The 20877-nt window shown below is 39.0% G+C and overlaps 1 protein-coding gene across 3 annotated transcripts in view; it reads left to right on the top strand.

The window, feature by feature from the left end:
* NLGN1 (neuroligin 1) overlaps window positions 1–20877 on the top strand; it is a 790542-nt gene that overhangs the window by 22467 nt on the left and 747198 nt on the right. For 2 of the 3 annotated variants that reach the window (XM_038743242.1, XM_038743240.1), the window contains exon 2: window positions 1749–2553. In XM_038743242.1, coding sequence (XP_038599170.1) covers window positions 2061–2553 — 493 coding nt within the window. In that variant the 5' untranslated portion in view covers window positions 1749–2060. Of the gene's footprint in view, window positions 1–1748; window positions 2554–2969; window positions 3030–20877 lie in introns of all 3 variants that reach the window. The other variant, XM_038743239.1, reaches the window with a different exon arrangement.

The raw sequence follows: 20877 nt of genomic DNA, 5'->3' as shown, positions 1-20877 counted from the left end.
TGCTTTCTGAAGTGGATTGTTGAGATCTAAAGGAACACTAAACACCAACCAAGTCTCCTGCTGTCCTGTTTAGTTTTTATGATCTCCTTTTAATAACACAGTCTGCAGGGCACTTAGACTGCTAGACCAGCACTTCTATAGAAATGTTTCTATAATACAAGAGGGGATAAGAGAATCTCAAATACAAACCAACAATAATATTCCCAGTGTAAGCATTTTACAATGTGGCTTATACAAGGAAAGACTGATTTTCCGAGTTACATACCGTTTTTCAGTTTAGGTATGTTACCCTGGGAATTATATTTCAGTTTAGATATGTTACCCTGGAAATTATATTGCATGGGATGTTACATTTTATTATGTTGTGTTGCAACAGCTGAACCATGTAGAGAACGTTTGGTGCTCAATCAACTTGAATGAGAAAGACATAATGATCAGGTTTGATAGTTCTTCAAAAATTCAACAAACTTACTATGCAGCAAGTATTTATAACTGAAGCAGTATTTAACTTAAGTTCATGATTACAAATAATGTCCGTTTTGACTCAAAATTGTATTTTTAAGAATGTTTTCTGGTACAAAAGTGTTTGTTGGAAGATAATGGTTTCTATGATTATTAAGAATTACAATTACATTTTTCTAAGTACATTTCCTTAGCCAATTAAAAATTAAAAAAAGACTTTTTAAAATGAGCACAGTCAGCAATACCCGGAGCACTATACTAAGCACTTGGAAGAGTACAATACAATAGCACTGGTAGACAAGCTCTCTGCATTCAAGGAGCTTAGAGTTTAGTGGAGAAGCCTTCAGTCTAGTAGTGGAGCCTTCATTTAATCTAAGGAAGAAAATAGAAGTTCTTAAATTTTAGCAGTAGGGATGTTCATCCCCGATTTTCTGTGATAGTATGGAGGAAGAAGCTTCAAAGACCATTAAATAAGAATCCTATCTTGCTAATTATAGCACTGGTACTGAATTTTTTCTAGGCTGTTTATTTCTGAAGTGATAATTTTTTGCTTGAGATTGTTTTAATTTTGAACTTCTAATGATATTTTTATAAGAACAAATGATTGTTTCTTTCATTATGCACCCATATCATTATGATTTCACAACTCGATCTATCATGATCCAGGGTACTTGACATTTTCTGTGGATTTGAAACCAACCACAAATGACTTTGCATAGCACATTGCTCTGTAAACAACTGAGGTGATTTGAGACTGAAAGAAAAACAAAAAACATAATAAAAACAAAAAGCAGAAAACCTTTGAGAATAACTGTGACCTAGTGGAAAGAGTATTTACCTGGGAGTAAGAGGACCTAGGTTCTAATCCCACCTCGGCCACTTGTCTTCTGTGTGACTTGGAAAAGTCACTTTACTTCTCTATGCCCCAATTACCTTATCTGTAAAATGGGGATTTAGATTGTGAGAGCTAATGTGGACAGGGACCATGTCTACCCCAGCACTTAATACAGAGCTTCGAACATAGTAAGCATTTAAGAAAAACTATAAAAAAAGATTTAGTGGCCTGTCTTTTTAAAATTCTGGAAACTCAACAGGCGACTTGATAAAGATAAGACATTAATCGGTATTTCACCCGTCATCTCATAGAATCATAAACTACTTAGGTAGAACTTCACTTACTCTAGCCTCCATTAATGTACACATGTATAGCAACTTGTAAAATATCTAGTCATCACTCTGTCCACATTAGCTTTTTTATACTAACGATTTATTTTCATTTCCTCCAGGATATAGACCTGCAGTTAACTGGATTTGATTTACCAGAAGGGAATCTGTGGTAAATGGCCACTCTCGTTATACTGTTGCCATGGAAAACCAAATGGTCAGTAACAGGAAGCCTGATAAATAGTGCTGAGTCAAGATGCCACTTCAGTAAACGCGAAATCCATGAAGATACCTGCTGAGAAAAAAGCCTTTTTGAGATTTCCCAGCCTGGCGCTCCTTTAGGAAATCTGATCTGTTCTCTTCAGTGGCCCAGGTTTTCTCGTGTGGATACAAATACAATTGCTTCACTGTAACTCTCCAACTGATGTGGAACCATGGCATGGCCAAGATCCATGTGGCTGAACTGCTACTGGAGAGCCATTTCGGTTGGCCGGGCCCACACAGGATTGGAAGTCGCTTTTGCTGCCTGTGTGCTGGGATTCCTGTTCCAGGCTGCAGCTGTGTCCTCCCAAAAATTGGATGATGTTGACCCACTGGTGACTACCAACTTTGGCAAAATAAGAGGGATGAAGAAGGAACTCAATAATGAAATTTTGGGGCCTGTTATTCAGTTCCTTGGCATCCCTTACGCAGCCCCTCCCCTGGGAGAGCATCGATTTCAGCCTCCTGAACCTCCGTCGCCCTGGTCCGATGTGAAAAATGCCACCCATTTTGCTCCGGTGTGTCCTCAGAACGTCATAGATGGCAGGCTGCCCGAAGTCATGCTTCCCGTGTGGTTTACTAATAACTTGGATGTAGTTTCCTCCTATGTTCAAGATCAGAGTGAAGACTGCCTCTATTTAAATATATATGTCCCAACTGAGGATGGTGAGTTCATTGCAGGAAAAACAGGGAGATCGTCTTTATTTCTACTCTAATTCTAACCACTAATAATTCACGTGTACTGGTAGCACGCATGGCTTTTCTTGTTTGCATGCAGGTGTTTTCCATGTGTGCATGCTGCTGTTTTTGTGTGTGCATCTGTTCTTATTTTTCCCTCAATTTTCTTTCCCACACAGCACGTGTATTTAGGTGGAAATTGGTTCCTAATTCACATTTCCCACCCACTGACCTCTGAGAAGATGCATCAACATTGACCCATTGCATGTGCAGGCCCAGCTATTGGGAATCCCTCGAACTCAAATAAATGCAGGAGCCTATTTAAGTTAGATAGCAGTATTGCATGCTCCGACTGTCTGTGATGGAGCTCTATGTTATTTTCTAGTCTTCTATTCATTTTTCAGTAAAAAGAATATCCAAGGAATGTGCCAGAAAACCCGGCAAGAAAATTTGTAGAAAAGGAGGTATGTATAAAAGTGGAAACAGAAAATGGGGGAAAAAAAATACCAAAAACCTTGCAGAAGAAGAACAAGAGACACACCTTAAGGATAATTTGCTGATGTTCTGAAGTGCAAGGTTAGGTGATATCTTGTATTTAATGAAGTCTATCAAGGAATAAAAAGATAGTTAAATGGAGGATGGTTCCAATCAGATGAGCAGATAACATTTGTGGAGTTCAGTTACTTTGATGTATCTCTTACTGTTCGGTGTCGGTTGTATTGACAGTAGTTGTTGTGTACTTCTATCTTCAGTTTAGAGAAGTATGATTTGCTTGAGATGCTGGATTTTCTATTGCTTGGACACAACGTTATTGGTGCCTATAGGCTTGTACAACACCACAGGGTAGAATTGTTCATAGGAAAATAAAACTGACACATTAACGCTAATTTTACAGTTTTAGACAGTTGGCCCATACAGTAGTGATTTTAGTGACTTTTTTGTGGTAATTGTTCATTCAATTGTATTTATTGAGCGCTTACTGTTTGCAGAGCACTGTACTAAGCACTTGGGAAGTATAAGTCGACAACATATAGAGATGGTCCCTACCCGACAACAGGCTCACAGTCTAGAGTTGTTAAGTACTTATGAGGTGCCAGGCACTGTGCTGAATGCTGGAGTAGATTCAAGCTAATCAGATTGGACACAGTTCATATCCTCATGGGGATCACAGTATTTATTCCCATTTTATAGATGAGGTAACTGAGACACAGAGAAGTAAAGTGACTTACCCAAGGTCACACAAAAGACCAGAGGTTGAGCTGGGATTAGAAAGCAAGTCTTACTGACTCCCAGGCTTGTTCTCTGTCTATGAGGCCATGCTGCTTCTCGCACTAACTTTCCTGAGGTATATTCCTGTAACTTTTGTTAATTTTAATGAGTGAGGAAATAGGAATAATTGCTTCTGTACCATCATCTACTGTTGTAGGTTTAGTGAAATGTGGAAACATTTTGACATTGGAATGCAGTAACTTATGTTAGCTTAACCATCACATTTTTTTAAACATAGAAGATTTAGTTTTTCTAGTCAATTTCTAGGGATAGTGGAGATTTCATCTCGAACATTTAGTAAAGCAGCAATCAGAACTATGGCAATATTTTTATATTTATGTTAAACAATTTAAAACATGAGAAATAACTTATGATTCAGAAGCTACAACGAAATCACCCCTTAAAAGCATCAATTCGTTAGAGTGTGGAAATGTAGAAGTACACAGTGCCAGCTGCAAACTTACTGAGATTAAATCTGAGTTTGGATATCCTGACCACACTTCTGGATCATATGCTATCCTCACAGGAAACCATGACTTGCTAAGACAGGAAATTACTTATTTCATCTTTTTAGCACCCTGGGCATCTTTCAGACGATCAAGAAACCATGTTTTTTTATTGTTTTTTAATGGTGCTTGTTAAGCACTTACTATCTGCCAAACACTGTACTGAGCACAGAGGTAAATACAAGTTAATCAGGTTGGTCACTGTCCATATCTCACATGGGGTTCACAGTCTAAATGGGAAGAAACAGAACTTAATCCCCATTTTACAGATGAGGAAACCAAGGCACAGGGAAGTTAGGTGACTTGTCCAAGGTCACACACAAGACAAGTGGCAGAGCCTGGATTAGAACCCAGATTCTCGGACTCTGAGATCAGTGATCTTTCCACTAGGCCACCTTGCTTCTCTGGTGATGATTGATATCTAGGTGTTGCAAACCCCAGTTTTTCATTTCTTGAGAATAATTTTCACCTAGTGTTCTTAACCTCTCGTTTAGACTTTAAGATTCTTTTGGCTGAAGAAAATGTCTACCAACTCTGTTGTGTTTTACCAAGCACTTAGTAAAGTGCTCTGCATATGATACAAGCTCAGTAAATATCATCAAATGATTGACTGATGTCACATTTTGGTAATGGAAATGCAGAGAGGGGATGCAGTTGGTTCAAATCTAATGTTGGGTGTTTGAACAACCTGACAAAAAATCTTATTTACCCCATATGATAATAACTGCAGCATTTTACATGTCTATAACTAATGAACAATGCTGCAGTGATTATTATTATGCATTTCATCAAGCATGTGTAATGAGTTGAGCGACTTCCAGTTCCTGTAACAAAGATGTTGATGCACAAAGTCATAAAGCTGCTTTTTAGAGAATGAAGAAAAATAGAGTATAAGATCATATATTTACAATCAAGATAACTATCAGGATAGAAGAACAAGTTTATGAAGAAGTGACCTTCCTTCCTTTGTCCCTTCCCAATAAGTCCACATTGTGATCCATAGAACCTACTTTTTTCTGTGGTTAATTTAGTCTGTGAAACTTTCACCTGCAGAGTTGCTTATTCTCAATGATATTCACTCAGGAAAGAATCCTCAGCACAGTTGTTCTAGGTTGAAATTAATGATTCAGTTGCAGATATTATTATTTCATTCATTCATTCAATCGTATTTATTGAGTTCTTACTGTGTACAGAGCACTGTACTAAGCACTTGGGAAGTACAAGTTGGCAACAGTGGTATAGACTGAGCACTTACTATACGTAGGCCACTGTACAAAGCTCTTGGGGGAGTACAGACAAGGCTGCCTGCCCTCAAAGAGCTTGCAGTTTAGAGATACAGAATAAAAGTAGTTTTCTGAATTACCAAACACTCAAATATCATATGTTTTTAATTAATCCAAGTCTGACTTGGTAGTAGGAAGCAGATAATGTGTGAGGACAAATTAAAGTTCTGAGTAATGAACTTTATTTGAAATGGTAACGTGAGGACATATATCCTGCAAAAATAGAGTTTTAGTTAGTAAGGAGACCTAAAGCTACAGGAAAGTCCATTCCTGGAATCAACTGATAGATGATGCTTTTTAGGTAGTGTGTGATGCTTTCTAGTTACTTTCTTCTTTGTCAAAAAATTATTATTTAGGCACTCCTGAGCATGTTAATGTGGCCCAAATCAATATTGGTTGCTGTCGATATGTATATATGCAATCTTTCAAATGAAAGCTTTATAGTCTTTAGAGCATTCTAGATATGCCACTAAATATGTGATTTAAGAGAAAGCTTGTTAAGGATAATTTCAACGTGTTAATAAATGTCGACTTATCAATACTTGCTAAATGCCGACTCAGTATCCTCTTGCCCACTCACTTTAGAGTTGGTAGCCAATTAATAAGTGCACGCAATTTTCTGCCTATTTTTTCCAAAGAACCACCCAGTATTTCCTACTGAATCCAGGGTTTGTAATAATTTTCTACTAAACCGATAATGCAAAATCATTCCAAGAGAATTCTGTTCTTCTAAATTATGCTCCAATTGCAATTTTCACTCACATTTCGTACCGTTTTTGTGGTTGTTTTAGTCTTATATTCATTACTTTTTGGATACTTCATCTGATCTCTTTGGTTGAGCTAAATAAAAATTAGAAAGAACACCAAAGAGCAGTTCATGGAAATAGTAACTTAATCCAATTCAACTCATCTTTCACCTAGGGAAAGTGTCAACCAATTCTGTCATATTTAGTACAGTACTCTTCACACAGTAAGTGCTCAATAAATAGATTAGATTGACTGATAATACTTTATCTCTTTGTAAAGCTAAATCTCAAATGTCCAAGATAAATGAATAGACTTGTAGGTCTCCTTCCCATCTCTCTCTCATCCTCCTCCCTCTTTTCTATGGTACTTTTTACACACTTACTATGTACCAGGTACTCTACTAACACAGTCCATGTCCCACGTGGGGCTCACAGTCTTAATCCCCCCTTTTATAGATGAGGTAACTGAGGCCCAGAGAAGTGAAGTGAGTTGCCCAAGGATGCAAAACAGACAACTGGCAGAGCTGGGATTAGAATCCAGGTCCTTTTGACTCTCAGGCCTATGCTCTATCTACTAGGCCATACTGCTGTGTGTGTCTCTCTCTGTCTCTGTCTCTCCCTCCATTCTCCTCTCTCTCTTTCTCTTTCTCTCTCTCCATCTCTCTCTTTCTCCCTCCCCCTCCCCTCTCTTTTTTCCCCCTCCCTCTTCCTCCCTCCAGAAGGTTCTCCATTCTTGGAGCAAGAGAGATTAGCCTGGTTAGATCTCTAACCAGTCTAAAGTGAACGTATATCTGGAAGAGCCTTCAAGTGAAGCGTGCCAAAGGCAGGTAGAGAAAGGAGAGAAAGACAGTTTACATAACTCCCTTTTAAATGAAAGGATTATGTCAAAATCCTAAAATATTTTGAGTAAGGAGGATCTGCCTTTGCTTCACAAGAGGAAATCAATCAATTGTATTTATTGAGAGCTTACTGTGTGCAGAGCACTCGACTAAGCACTAGGGAAGTGCAAGCTGGCAACATATAGAGACGGTCCCTACCCAATAGTGGGCTCAATCTTTTCCCCTTAGCTCACAATCTCATCCTGCCCCACCTTAAGACACTTTAAGTGGTGGATTTCTGGTACAGTTTAGTTGGTTTCACATGCATGTCACATTTTCTTCTAAGATTTTGACATATTTTATTACAACAGAATTAACCTTAATTTGAATAGATATGGATTCATTCATTCATTCAATCGTATTTATTGAGCACTTACTGTTTGCAGAGCACTGTACTAAGCACTTGGGAAGTACAAGTTGGCAACATATAGAAACGGTCCCTACCCAACAGTCGGCTCACAGTCTAGAAGGGGGAGACAAGGAACAAAACCAAATATATTAACAAAATAAAATAAATAGAATAAATATGTACAAATTAAATAGAGTAATAAATGCATACAAACATATATCCATATATACAGGTGCTGTGGGGAGGGGAAGGAGGTAAGGCGGGCAGGAAGCGGAGGGGGAGGAGGGGGAGAGGAAGGCGGGGGCTCAGTTTGGGAAGGCCTCCTGGAGGAGGTGAGCTCTAAGTAGGGCTTTGAAGGGAGGAAGAGAGCTAGCTTGGCAGATGTGTGGAGGGAAGGCATTCCAGGCCAGGGGGATGACGTGGGCAGGGGATCAACGGTGGGACAGGCGAGAATGAGGCACAGTGAGGAGATTAGCGGCAGAGGAGCGGAGGGTGCGGGCTGGGCTGGAGAAGGAGAGAAGGGAGGAGAGGTAGGAGGGGGCGAGGTGACGGACAGCCTTGAAGCCGAGGGTGAGGAGTTTTTGCCTGGTTTTATTATATGGATAATAAACTACATCTATACTATCTTCTGGTGTTATTAAAGTCAAACTTTTTCTAGAACATCTGATAAATTAACAATGCAGGATCCTGTATTTTTCATTTTAAATTATTAGTGTTTTTCATTTTTCAATGTTTGTATTATTTACTCTCCTCACATCAGTCATTAATTTTCTTACATTGTTATATTGTGTGGTTTATAATTGTCTCTGCTGGTGGCTCAAACATCAATTGAGCTGGACACTTTAAGTATTGGATTGTATTCTATTTTTCAATAGTTTTATTTTTAATCATTTTATTTTTCATTTGGCCAGAATTATAGTGTTTACACTTTTTTATGTGGATATTGTGTGGAGCAGTATTGCATAAAGGAAAGGACCCAGGTTCGAATCCTGGCTTTGCCATTTGCCTGTTGTGTGACCATGAGCAAGTCAATTAACTTCTCTGTGACTCTGTTTCTTCATCTGTACAATGGAAATTAGATCCTACACACTTCTCCTTAAATTTAGAGTGCCATGTGGGACAGGGACTGTATCCAACCTGATTATTCATTCAATCGTATTTATTGAGCGCTTACTGTGTGCAGAGCAGATTATCTTATATCTACCCCAAGATTGGCCTAGGGAAGAAGAGTGGCCTACCAGATAGAGCGTGGAGATGGGAGTCAGAAGGACCTGGGTTCTAATCCTGGCTCTGCCAATTGTCTGCAGTGTGACCTTGGGCAGGTCATTTAACTTCTCTGGGATTCAGTTCCCTCATCTTTAAAATGGGGATTGAGACTGTGAGCTCCATTGTTGGATAGGGACTGTGTCCAACTCAATTATCTTGTATCTACCCCAGCACTTAGAACAGTGCCTGAAATATAGTAAACAGTTAACAAATACCACAATTTTTATTATTATTGTTTAGTATAGTACCTGGCAAAGAGTTAGAACTTAAAAAATACCATTAAAAAATACCCCAGTGATTTAGAGCCTTATTAAGATTGAAAACCACTTGGCAAACTGTAAACTGGACAGGGAGTGTGTCCAACCTGATTAACGTATACCTACTCCAGCACGTAGAACAGTGCTTGCCACATAGCGCTTAACAAGTACCATAATCAGTTTACGATAGTTGATTATTTAAACACTTGAGAGAGTATAATAGAGTAAGTTGATTCCTCCTGCCTTAAAGAAGTCCAGAACAATGATCTTTTAATGACATATTTACCTCACTGGAGGTAGATCCAGAGTAACTGAGGCGGAGCATCAGATAGGAAAATGGTCAGGGTAGGAAACTGTCAGCACTGCCACCATCCAAGGAGTGGGGAAGCTGATGGTCCTTCTCAGGTTTGATCAGTCCAGTATGGATATGTTCCTAAGCTGACAAGGAGGAAGAGGTGAAGAAGCTTCTTCATCCTTTGCCTTTCTGCTGTCCTGCTTTTGTGGCCCCAACGGTGGCCACAGCTCCTTCCCATGATTTTAGCCCATTGGTCCTTCCTTAGAAACTAAGGGTGAGATGACAGAACCCCAATTCATGATAATTCCATCCAGCTCTAATGTTAGTACCCCTGCCCTGCCTACTTTCTAAATAGTTAAATCATTTTCCTATTGGCTTCAGTGGGCTAGCTCACTGCCAAACTTGGGATCACAACCAAATGTAAACCAAGTGAGTCACGGACCCATGCGGGTGTTGGCACTTACAGCTGGTATTCCGCCATCATGCCCACTTTCAGCTGCAAATTCTCTGTGCAGCACAGGACATTACCCTCTTCAGTGCTGATACATGTTCTGAATATTTATGCTATTTATATGCCCTGCACTTAGAGAAAGGTTTCTGGTAACTAACAGATGATTTGCCACAGAAATTTGTAATATGTAGATTATTAACGAACCACATTCTAGTTTTAACCTCATTTTCTGTAAAATCCTTTGCAAAACAGATATCAATACTTGTAGTAATGTTGGTATTTATCAATCAATCAATCAATCAATTGTATTTATTGAGCGCTTACTGTGTGCAGAGCACTGTACTAAGCGCTTGGGAAGTACAAGTTGGCAACATATAGAGCCAGTCCCTACCCAACAGTGGGCTCACAGTCTAGAAGGGGGAGACAGAGAACAAAACCAAACATATTAACAAAATAAAATAAATAGAATGAATATGTACATGTAAAATAAATAAATAGAGTAATAAATACGCACAACCATATATACATATATACAGGTGCTGTGGGGAAGGGAAGGAGGTAAGACGGTGGGGTTGGATAGGGGGATGAGGGGGAGAGGAAGGAGGGGGCTCAGTCTGGGAAGGCTTCCTGGAGGAGGTGAGCTTTCAGTAGGGCCTTGAAGGGAGGAAGAGAGCTAGCTTGGAGGATTTGCGGAGGGAGGGCATTTGTTCTCCCTCCTACTTCAACTATGAGCCCATGTGGTACCTGCTTATTTTGTAATTATCCCTTCTTAGTACAGTGCTTGGCACATGGTAAGCACTGAACAAATACTATCTTTATTAATGTTATATTGTTATTATCATTATTATTATTATTGTATCTCTGAGCCCTTTGTGATGGGGTTGCCGTTGAGCAATGAAATGATCATAAAAATCAACCTATGGAAATGCAGAGGAAAAGCATAAGTTCCAGAGTTTCCAAAATTAGAAAATTAGTCCTTGAATAATTTAGTGTCAGCTTTCCTTATGTAACTTTCTGAATTCCTTTGAAATTCTACAGAAATGCCTGTGTCACAATACAATTCCTTTAGTCTCTTCCATTAACCATTTGTTTTAATCAATCAACCAGCGTGGCTAAGTGGAAAGAGCCAGGGCTTGGGAGTCATTGGACGTGAATACTAATCCCAGCTCTGCCATCTGTTTGCTGTATAACCTTGATAAGCCACTTAACTTCTCTGTGCCTCAATTACATCATCTGTAAAATGGGGATTAAGACTGTGAGCCCCACGTGGGACAACCTGGTTACCTTGTATCTACCCCAGTGTTTAGAACAGTGCTTGGCACATAGTAAGCATTTAACAAATGTCATTATTATCATTACTATTAATAATAATAGTAGTTATTGGGAGAGAACAATGTAACAGAATTGGTAGATATAGTCCCTGCCCACAATAAGCTTGCCGTCTAGAGGGGGAGACAGGCATTAAAATAAAAACAAATTATGGATATGTACATGAGGACTATGTGGGAAAGGGTGAATAAAGGGTGTAAATCCAAATGCAAGGGTGACATTATATTATAATAATGTTATATTCCAAAATGATATCAATTTCAAAATTACAATATAATTTTGAAAATGATTTACTGCTCCTTTTTCTTTTCTCCCATATTTCCTTTGCTTACAAAGGTGCTATAAGTGAAAAAGACTGCTAAATGCTGATATTTATTAAGTTAATTATAATATTTATTAACAGATCACTATGGGGATAACCATGTGCTAAGCACTGAGGTAGATTCCAAATAATTACTCAGGTACAATCTCTCTCCCACATAGTGTAAAAGGTAGCATGTGTTTTGAAAAGCCAAGACGGAACTTTTACTTTACACATATTTTATTCTTAATATAGTGGTTATTATATTTTCATTTTTCCTATAAGTGTTCATATTTTAGCACATTCTCACAAACAACTATTTTAAGATTCCAGGTCATACATGCATCTTCTTTTTCCTTTCTGCCCATTTGGCTCTTTCAGGTTCACTTTATTCAAAAGTCTTTAAACTTGTCCCTGACTATTCATTTCCAGCAAACGTTGGGGTTAACATGGTCTAGACTTGCAACCTCTTTTCTGAATCCGGGATGATGGGATTGCTTTCATGCAGTAGATGAGGATCTGGGAGATGTCTTAGCATCCGTACATGGAAACCGGAGATTACCTAGGTTTAATTTGACAGACCTTTTCAATCAGCAAGTACCATAGCCACTCTGACACCTAAGTGTTGGATGCAAACACTGAATCACCTTGTCACACAGAGTGGTAAGTATATAGAATTTGATACTTTAGGAAATGTTTCGGGTCATCCATAGTAGATTATTAGATGGGAAGTTAAGAATGCAAAGAGGACTGTTACGGGTGTTAAGAGAGTAGACCACAGTTCCTCTGTGCATTTTTTGGTCACTATGGGAGACAGAATACTGGGCTGGTTGGAACACATGTCTGTCAATATTGCCTTACTTATCTTCTTATGTTCTTTACCCTGTTGATATTCATTCATTCATTCAATCATATTTATTAAGCGCTTACTGTGTGCAGAGCACTGCACTAAGCACTTGGGAAGTGCAAATCGGCAACATATAGAGACAGTCTCTACCCAGCAACGGGCTCACAGTCTAGAAGGGGGATTTTGAGGAGGAGGCAGGCTAAAATGGTCCCATTTCCTCTCCACTGTGATAGCTGGTAGGTAGGGATCTAGTGTAAACACTTCTTGGTGGGAAAGGCCCACTGGTTGTCTCAGGAATGAAGGACTTTATAGTGAATTTATGTCTTCAGAGACATATTGTTCGACGTTCAAATAGCTGATGCTTTCTGAAATAGATGATTCAAAGCCTACTGCAACTGCCCAAGTTAGCTTTCCGTGGACAGTTGAAAGTATGAAATTTGTGATGAATCTAATAGAGTAATATTAAGATATGGGACCAAAACAAAGTTAGAACTATGTGTACCTAATATATTGATAGTAGAAATAATGCTATTGTCACAACAAATGAACAGTCTATGCTCTTACTGCCACTTTCACATAATTTAATGTATCCTACATAAATGTCATTATCAAATCTAGTTCATAGTAATTCTTGGATAGTATTGTCACAGTTGATGATTCTTTAGAGCTCTTATGTTGTTTTTTTAACTCAAATTGTTTTGGAAAAGTTACTTTGTTGATCAGTATTTTTCTATGTTTGTTTCATTTCTAGTGATCCTAACTAGGTAGGTATTGTCCGTTGTTGCTTACAGAATGATTGGCTTTCATATGTTATATGATTGTTGAGGGCACAAAGAACATAATTGATGCGGAAATTTGCTTGAGATTTTGGAGTGAGAGTTAATATAATCCAGTACACAAGTCTTATCTTTGTTATGTCAAATACAGAATAAAACAGCAGGGATGCACCTGTTCGTTGTTACTAGTCTTTGTAGGTGTTCTAAAAATTGTATTTCCTTTACTGTAATAACATTTAAATATTACAAAATGTTAATGTATTTTTAATAGCTTCAATGTCATCTTGCAAAAACAGGGTACTTTTACATACATCACCATGTATTGTAGTAAAGTAATTCAAAATTGATAGATGGAAATATTTTACCAAAATGCAGGTTTGCTCTAGTTTGGTTTAAAAGAAAATGTTAAATATACCAGTTTTTTTTTCAAGTAATCTTCAATGTTAAATGGTATTTCTATGAATTTTCAAACAGCAACAATAATTCGCCAGTATTAGCCAACACTGCTTTCTGATTCAAGTGAAATTATGCTCTTGTCCAACTGTTATTACTTAGGTGGTGGTTTGTGCAATAGTCTAGTTTTTTTAATGCCCTTATTATGCACTTTTGCTTATCAAATGAGAATTCCCTTTTATTTTCCACTGAAAAATCATATTTACAATTTCCTGATGCTTCCGCAGCCTTGCAGACACTCATTCAGGCACATTCACCTATATTCAGAGCTTCTCACTGAAAATAACAGTAACCTTTTGGAAGACTCATCCAATTGAAATTGAAGACCTATATCAATCCATCAATGGAATTTATTGAGCATTTACTATGATAAAAGCACTATATGAAGCACTTGGGAGAGGCAATACAACAGAATTAACAGACATATTCCCTGCCCATAACAGGTTTACAGTCTACAAGGGAAGACAGAGATTAATATAGATAAATAAGTAATTTATAAGATATAATTTAAAGATATGCTTACGTAAGTGCTGTGGGATTGGGGAAGGGGAGAATATTAAATATCCAAAGGTCACAGATACAAGTGCATTGACAATGTAGAAAGGAGAGCTAGCCAGCGAAAAGAGGACTTTATCAGGAAGGGTCTCTTGGAGAAGTTGTGACTTTAACAATGCTTTGAAGTTGGAAAGATTAGTGGTCTGGCATATATGGAGGTGGAGGGTAATCCTTCCAGGCAAGGGGGAGGATGTGGGAAAGGGATTGGTGGTAAGATAGACAAGATAGGGCTCAGTGAGTAAGCTGGCTCTAGAGGAGCAGAGTGTGTGGGATGGGTTGTAGCAGGGGATTAGTGAGGTGAGGTAGAATAGGGCAAACGTTGGAATGCTTTAAAGCCAATGGTCAGGAGTTTCTGTTTGATGTGGAGATGGATTGGCAGCCATTGGAGGTTGCTGAGGAGTGGGGAGATATGGACTGAACTTTTTTTGATAAATCATCAATGCAAAGAGTGAAGTATGAATTGGAGTGGGCAGAGACAAGAAGCCAGATGTTCAGCAAGGAGGCAGGTGCAGGAGTTGGGATAAGATAAGTGCTTGGATCAGCATGGTAGCAGTTTGGATGGAGAATGGATCCATGTAAAGAATGGATTTTAGCAATATTGTGAAGGTAGAACTGACAGGATTTGGTGACAGATTGAATATGTGGGTGGAATGAGAGAGATGAGTCAAGGACAACGCCAAGGTTACGGGCTTGAGAGATGGGAAGGATAGTGGTGTTGTCTACAGTATTGGGAAAGTTGGAGAGTACAGCATCTGGGTGGGAAAATGGGTTCAGTTTCGGACGTGTAACTTGAGGTGCTGGCAGTATATTAGAGTATATATGTCTTGAAGGCAGGAGGAAATGCGAGTTTGCAGGGAAGGAGAGAGGTCAGGGCTGGATACGTAAATTTGGGAATCTTTAGGTAGGATGATATCCATCATCAGTCCAGAGATAATTCCCTGAGAATCCAATGGGAGTGCAGAGGGCTTGAGTCTTTGTGCTGATGCCAGATATTACCAGTATGATTCAGGACACTGCAAATCCACTTCTTTTAATTCACAGTCTTGCATTGTACTGTAACATTGCCACACCAAAGGCCTGCTGGGAGCTGGACTGTGTTTGGAATAATGCAACATTATAAAACAAAAAAACCAAGGGAGACTGAGCTGCACAGGAACCAGATTTTAGGGTGTATAAACCCATGGAGTCAATAAGAGGTGACTCTAGTTTGAGTCAGTGCCTTTAATGGATTCAGAATGTATCATGTACTAAGCTGTGACACAAAGAAATCAGTATCACTTTGATGGCAACTGGCACTCATGTCTTATGGTTCATTTTGGGAAAAAAACTGGGAATATGGAGATGAAACCCTACGCCCCTCAGTATGTGTGGTACCAGAAAGGTTTGACTCCCCTTTCCCTACTCCTGTCCGGAGCCCTGTCTAAATCAGCCAATGCCGCAGGAGTTTCTACTGCTGAGATGGTTGAATGCTATGCTGAAGGGATGTATGGGCCCCATATTTGAGGTTGGGTGGAAGTACTTCTATCTCCCCTTAATGGATTGGAGGAACTGGCACTCAGCAGGAATGAGTATAAGCTTTTGTCTGGGTAAAGTAGCACGGAGAAGCAGCGTGGCTTAGTGGAAAGAGCACAGACTTGGGAGTCAGAGGTCGTGGATGTGGAGTCAGAGGCCTACTGAGAGCTCACCTACTCCAGGAGGCCTTCCCAGACTGAGCCCCTTCTTTCCTCTCCCCCTCGTCCCCCTCTCCATCCCCCCCATCTTACCTCCTTCCCTTCCCCACAGCACCTGTATATATGTATATATGTTTGAACATATTTATTACTCTATTTATTTATTTTACTTGTACATATCTATTCTATTTATTTTATTTTGTTAGTATGTTTGGTTTTGTTCTCTGTCTCCCCCTTTTAGACTGTGAGCCCACTATTGGGTAGGGACTGTCTCTATATGTTGCCAACTTGTACTTATCAAGCGCTTAGTACAGTGCTCTGCACACAATAAGCGCTCAATAAATAAGATTGATGATGATGATGATGATGATCCCGGCTCTGCCCTTGTCCGCTGTGTGACCTTGAGAAAGCCACTTAACTTCTCTGTGCCTCCGTTACCTAATCTATAAAATGGGGATTAAGACTGTGAGTCCCACGTGGGACAACTTGATTACCTTGTATCTACCCCAGCGCTTAGAACAGTGTTTGACACATAGTAAGCACTTAACAAATGCAATTATCATTATTATAATTAAGTAAAAAGACAAACCAGGGGTAAGACAGGTGGCTGGGGCAAATGATGATAATAATGATGATGAAGATGATGATAGTTGTTAAGTGCTTCTTAACTGTCATGCACTTTTCTAAGCACTGAAGTAGATACAAGCTAATCAGGTTGGACATAATCCCTGTCCCAAATGGGGTTCACCATCTTAATCCCCATTTTATGGATGAGGGAACTGAGGCATAGAGAGTAAGTGACTTGCCCAAGGTCATGCAGCAGACAAGTGGCAGTGTCAGAATTAGAACCCAGTTCCTTCTGACTCCTAGGCCCTTGCTCTATCCACTGGGCTATGTTGGTTCTATGACCACATGACCTCATACCAAATTCCAATAGGAAACTCCAACCCCATAGTTTTGGTGGATATTTGTTTTTTAGTCTGAAATAGAATTGAAACCAATGCATATTTTTAGACCACAATTATGCAGATAATTTTGCCTGAGTAGGCACAGGCTAAGAACTCTAACATCAGCCTTCGTAAATAGACTCAAAGTGGAGAGGCAGAGTATATCAAACTTATTTTAGGTCCACTATCTGAATTCCATCAAGCTTGTTGATAATATCCATTAAGCCACCCTGCATTTTCTAGATACTGAACCCAGTTTCAAGGCCACTTCCCCAAAGTGCCTGTGTGTATTCCAGAAAATATGATAAGCATTTGGGGAGATATTTTAAATCGTTCCTATCACTGGAGGACTGTACATGACACTGCATCTGTGTTTAGATCAGAAAGCATAAACGGTCTCTCTCAGTTGCTTGTTACTTGCTACCAGGAAATAAGAAGTTCACTTTTTACCAAAGCTTTTTTGTTAGATTATAATTCAATACAATAAACCTCACTTTTTGTGGAACAAAATGGTCCTATTTTTTTGAAGTTATCAATTATATTAAAGGAAAAATTGGAGGTACCAAGGAACTGAAAATATTTCTTGAAAAAATCAGATCACCTAATTTTCCATGTTAAGTAAAAGAGAGGAAAATTCTCCTCTGACTGTGGTCTGAATGAATGTTAGAAGTCAGTAAGTAGGAATCTTGTACATAATTTACCCAGTTCCTAGCATGTAACACACCCAAAATCCCCTACAATTTCAAGAACCTTTGTGACATATGTTTTTTTCTAATGTGTAAAGCTGCATTTGATTTTTAAGGAATTGTTCCCAGGAACAGGATTTGTGACATTGAGAGAGCAATGAGAAAAGGATACATAATTGACTAGGATTATTGACTTCTAGAGAAGGTGTAAAAATTTTTGGTTGGAAAGATAAAGATGGTTCCTTCGCATTCAAAAACAACAAAATTGGCTGTTGCCAATTGGAAGAAAAGTTGAATAGTCCATTCCAGACTGTCAATACTATAAAACAGAGATTTGCTAAACTGATACACTTTCTATTTGCATCAGCATTACCTAGTGGATAAAGTGTGGTCCTGGAAATCAGGCACACCTGTGTTCTAATCCCGGTTTTGTCATGAGTCTGCTATGTGACCTTTGGCAAGTTCATTCAATCATATGTACTGAGCGCTTACTTTGTGCAAAGCACTGTACTAAGCTCTTGGGAGAGTGCAATTCAACAATAAACATACATATTTCTTGCCAACAATAATCTTACAGTCTAGAGAAACTTGGTTGGATGCCGTGAGATAGGTGGCAATGCCTTAACCTTATTATATATATATGTATATATACACACACACACATATATATATATATATGTATGTATATATATGCATACATAAATATATTGTAAAGGCCACTAGGACCTCTGCATTCTTCTCAACGGGAGTGCTAAATCACGTCACTTCTCTGTGCCTCAGTTCCCTCATCTGTAAATTGGGAATTAGGACTGTGAGCCCCGTGTGGGACATGGACTGTGTCCAACCTGATTATCTTTTATCTACCCAGGCACTTAATACTGTGCTCGGCATTTAGTAAGTGCTTAACAAATACGATTAATAACAACAACTCCTGCTCCTGTCTTCAGGGCTATCATAATTCCATTTTCAGTACATGTCTGTATTATCACAGCCTTCCCCCAAATCTCTCCTCTTACAGAGACCCCACATTTCTGATCCTGCACATCAGCCTGATCTTTCTGCCACTGTCCCCCACCTGTCTTCAGTTATGCTCCATTTCCTGAGATGATACTACACTTTATACTGAAAACATTGGCTTGACCTTATTGTCTAGGCTTTGCTTTGCTATTCTTCTGTCCTTCATTTTCCTCCTGTTACCTGCCTCACTTAGCAATAATGGAATGAGTGTTACATAGGTTCTCCATACGAGTCATGCACAGATTTTGATAGGGCTTCTTTTAGTGGAAGTTGTGGGGTGTTGAAAATGCATTACTTGTTTTAAGGCTAATAGCCCTTGGTTCCATGGGCTGTTTTCATCAAACCAATTGTGATGGTACTGCATATCGGTACTAACTGTTTACTCATCGACAGATACTAAACTGGTATCCCTTTGCTCTTTACTTTGTTAGTAGCAGTTAAACAGGGCTGTTGTATTGTCCGAAAACCCTTGTGGTCGCCTTAATTCCTTTGCAGTTTAATGTTAACTGACTGAATAGTTGGGTTAATGCCCTGTGGCACACTCGTTATATCACAGGTGCAGTATCAAAACTTATAAATTGGTCGTCATTCAAGTACCCTATTCCTTGGGCAGCAATAATGATACGACAAGCTGTCAAATCACTCTGTCGAGCAATGACAGGTTCCAAAAAGTTTATGAAATAATTGAGATTCTTTGTTGAAAGTTGGAAGATTTATTAGACTAAAAAATTATTAATCATATTTTGAGAACCATAATTATCACATTATTGTAATCGACCATGAATTTATTTTTAGTCTTCCTGGTTCATTTAAGAGTCATTTGAGAATCAATATTAGTCATTTGACTTTTCAATTTTTCCTTTTCTGAATTTTAAAATGCACCATATGTTCAGAAACTCACTGAGCTTTCCATTTTCCCTTTTCCAAGGTGTGTGTGTCTGTACGTTTACGTATTGTGGGGGTGGGAGTTTGTGTGGGCTTGTGAAAAAGACATGTGACGTGGAATACCTAGCTTTTTGCTGCCTCTCTTCTTGCCATTCCATCAGGAAATTTCCTACACAAACTATTATGTATATAGGAAAAGGAATCTGGTGGAACAGGGCAATTTTCTAGACCATTCAAATTCCAGAACAAGTGGTTGAGAGAAAAAGAGTGATTTTGGCTTGAATAATACAAAGAGCATATTCACTAGATAATTGCTCAACTCTCAATTCCACATACTGCACCTTGGTAGGCCAAGCCCCAGTTCACTATTGCCTTGAGAAATAGACTGAGATATGCAATTATTTTCACAAAATAAACCATTAGCGCAATAAACAGATGACATCGTAAAACTTGAATTCAGTTCTTTTTCAGAGGGCTAAATTGGGTAATTTCAGGCCCGTGCCAATCCTAGTCAGTGAATTCATGGGTGGGAGAACACGCATTGAGCTCCTTCACAGTCCTAATTTAATTAAGCTGCAGAGTACAGGGTTTTTTGCTATTGCAGATGTCTATATATCACAAGGTGTTACAGTAACTCTTGATAGCCCCTCCCTCGGACTCCCTGGGTAGAGAAGCAAGATTGCATTGCTTCAGAATCCTTGGGGAATGCATAGGACTCGTACATCCTCACGGAACTGTCAAGAAGGCTGGAGCATCTGTTCCGATGTCATGGAGATTGGGTACTCATGCCCCATTCATCATTTCTTAGCCTTGTTAAGGGGTATGCAGGTGCTCAGAGGGGCTGTTTTACAGTCATGTGCCTGGGCCATCCCTTGGTAAAAATATATTTGGGTTTTAGGCTTTGAAGAAGACTGACTGTACATGGATCTAGAACACAGCCTATATTTAAAGGAACTCTTTTTTTACTGTGGAAAACTGAATGGAACAGAAATGTGTACTATGTTTCCATTGTTAGAAAAATGCATTCACCTAGGCAAGTGCAAGGAGAACATGATAAACACAGATCCTTTTCCTGTGGAAATAATAATAATAATAATAACTATGGTATTTGTTAAGTACTTACTGTATGCCAAGCACTGTTCTAAGCACTGGGGTAGATACAAGGTAATCAGGTTGGACACAGTCCCTGTCCCACATGGGGTTCACAGGATTAATCCCCCTCCTTTTCCTCTGTTCCTCCTCCCCTCCCCATTGCCCCAACTCACTCCCTCTTCTCTACCCTCCTCCCTGCCCCACAGCACTTGTTTATATCTGTACATATTTATAATTCTATTTATTTTTATTAATGATGTGTATATATCTATAATTCTATTTACTTATATTGATTGACTCATTCATTATTGATGCCTGTTTACTTGTTTTGTTTAGTTTTGATTTTGTGAGCCCGTTGTTGAGTAGGGATTGTCTCTGTTGCTTAATTGAACTTTCCAATCACTTCGTACAATGCTCCACACTTAGTAAGCACTCAATAAATATTATTGAATGA

The sequence above is a fragment of the Tachyglossus aculeatus genome, chromosome 1 (assembly GCF_015852505.1).
Source record: "Tachyglossus aculeatus isolate mTacAcu1 chromosome 1, mTacAcu1.pri, whole genome shotgun sequence".
Classification (NCBI taxonomy): Eukaryota; Metazoa; Chordata; class Mammalia; order Monotremata; family Tachyglossidae; genus Tachyglossus; species Tachyglossus aculeatus.
This window is presented reverse-complemented; position numbering and strand designations above follow the sequence as displayed.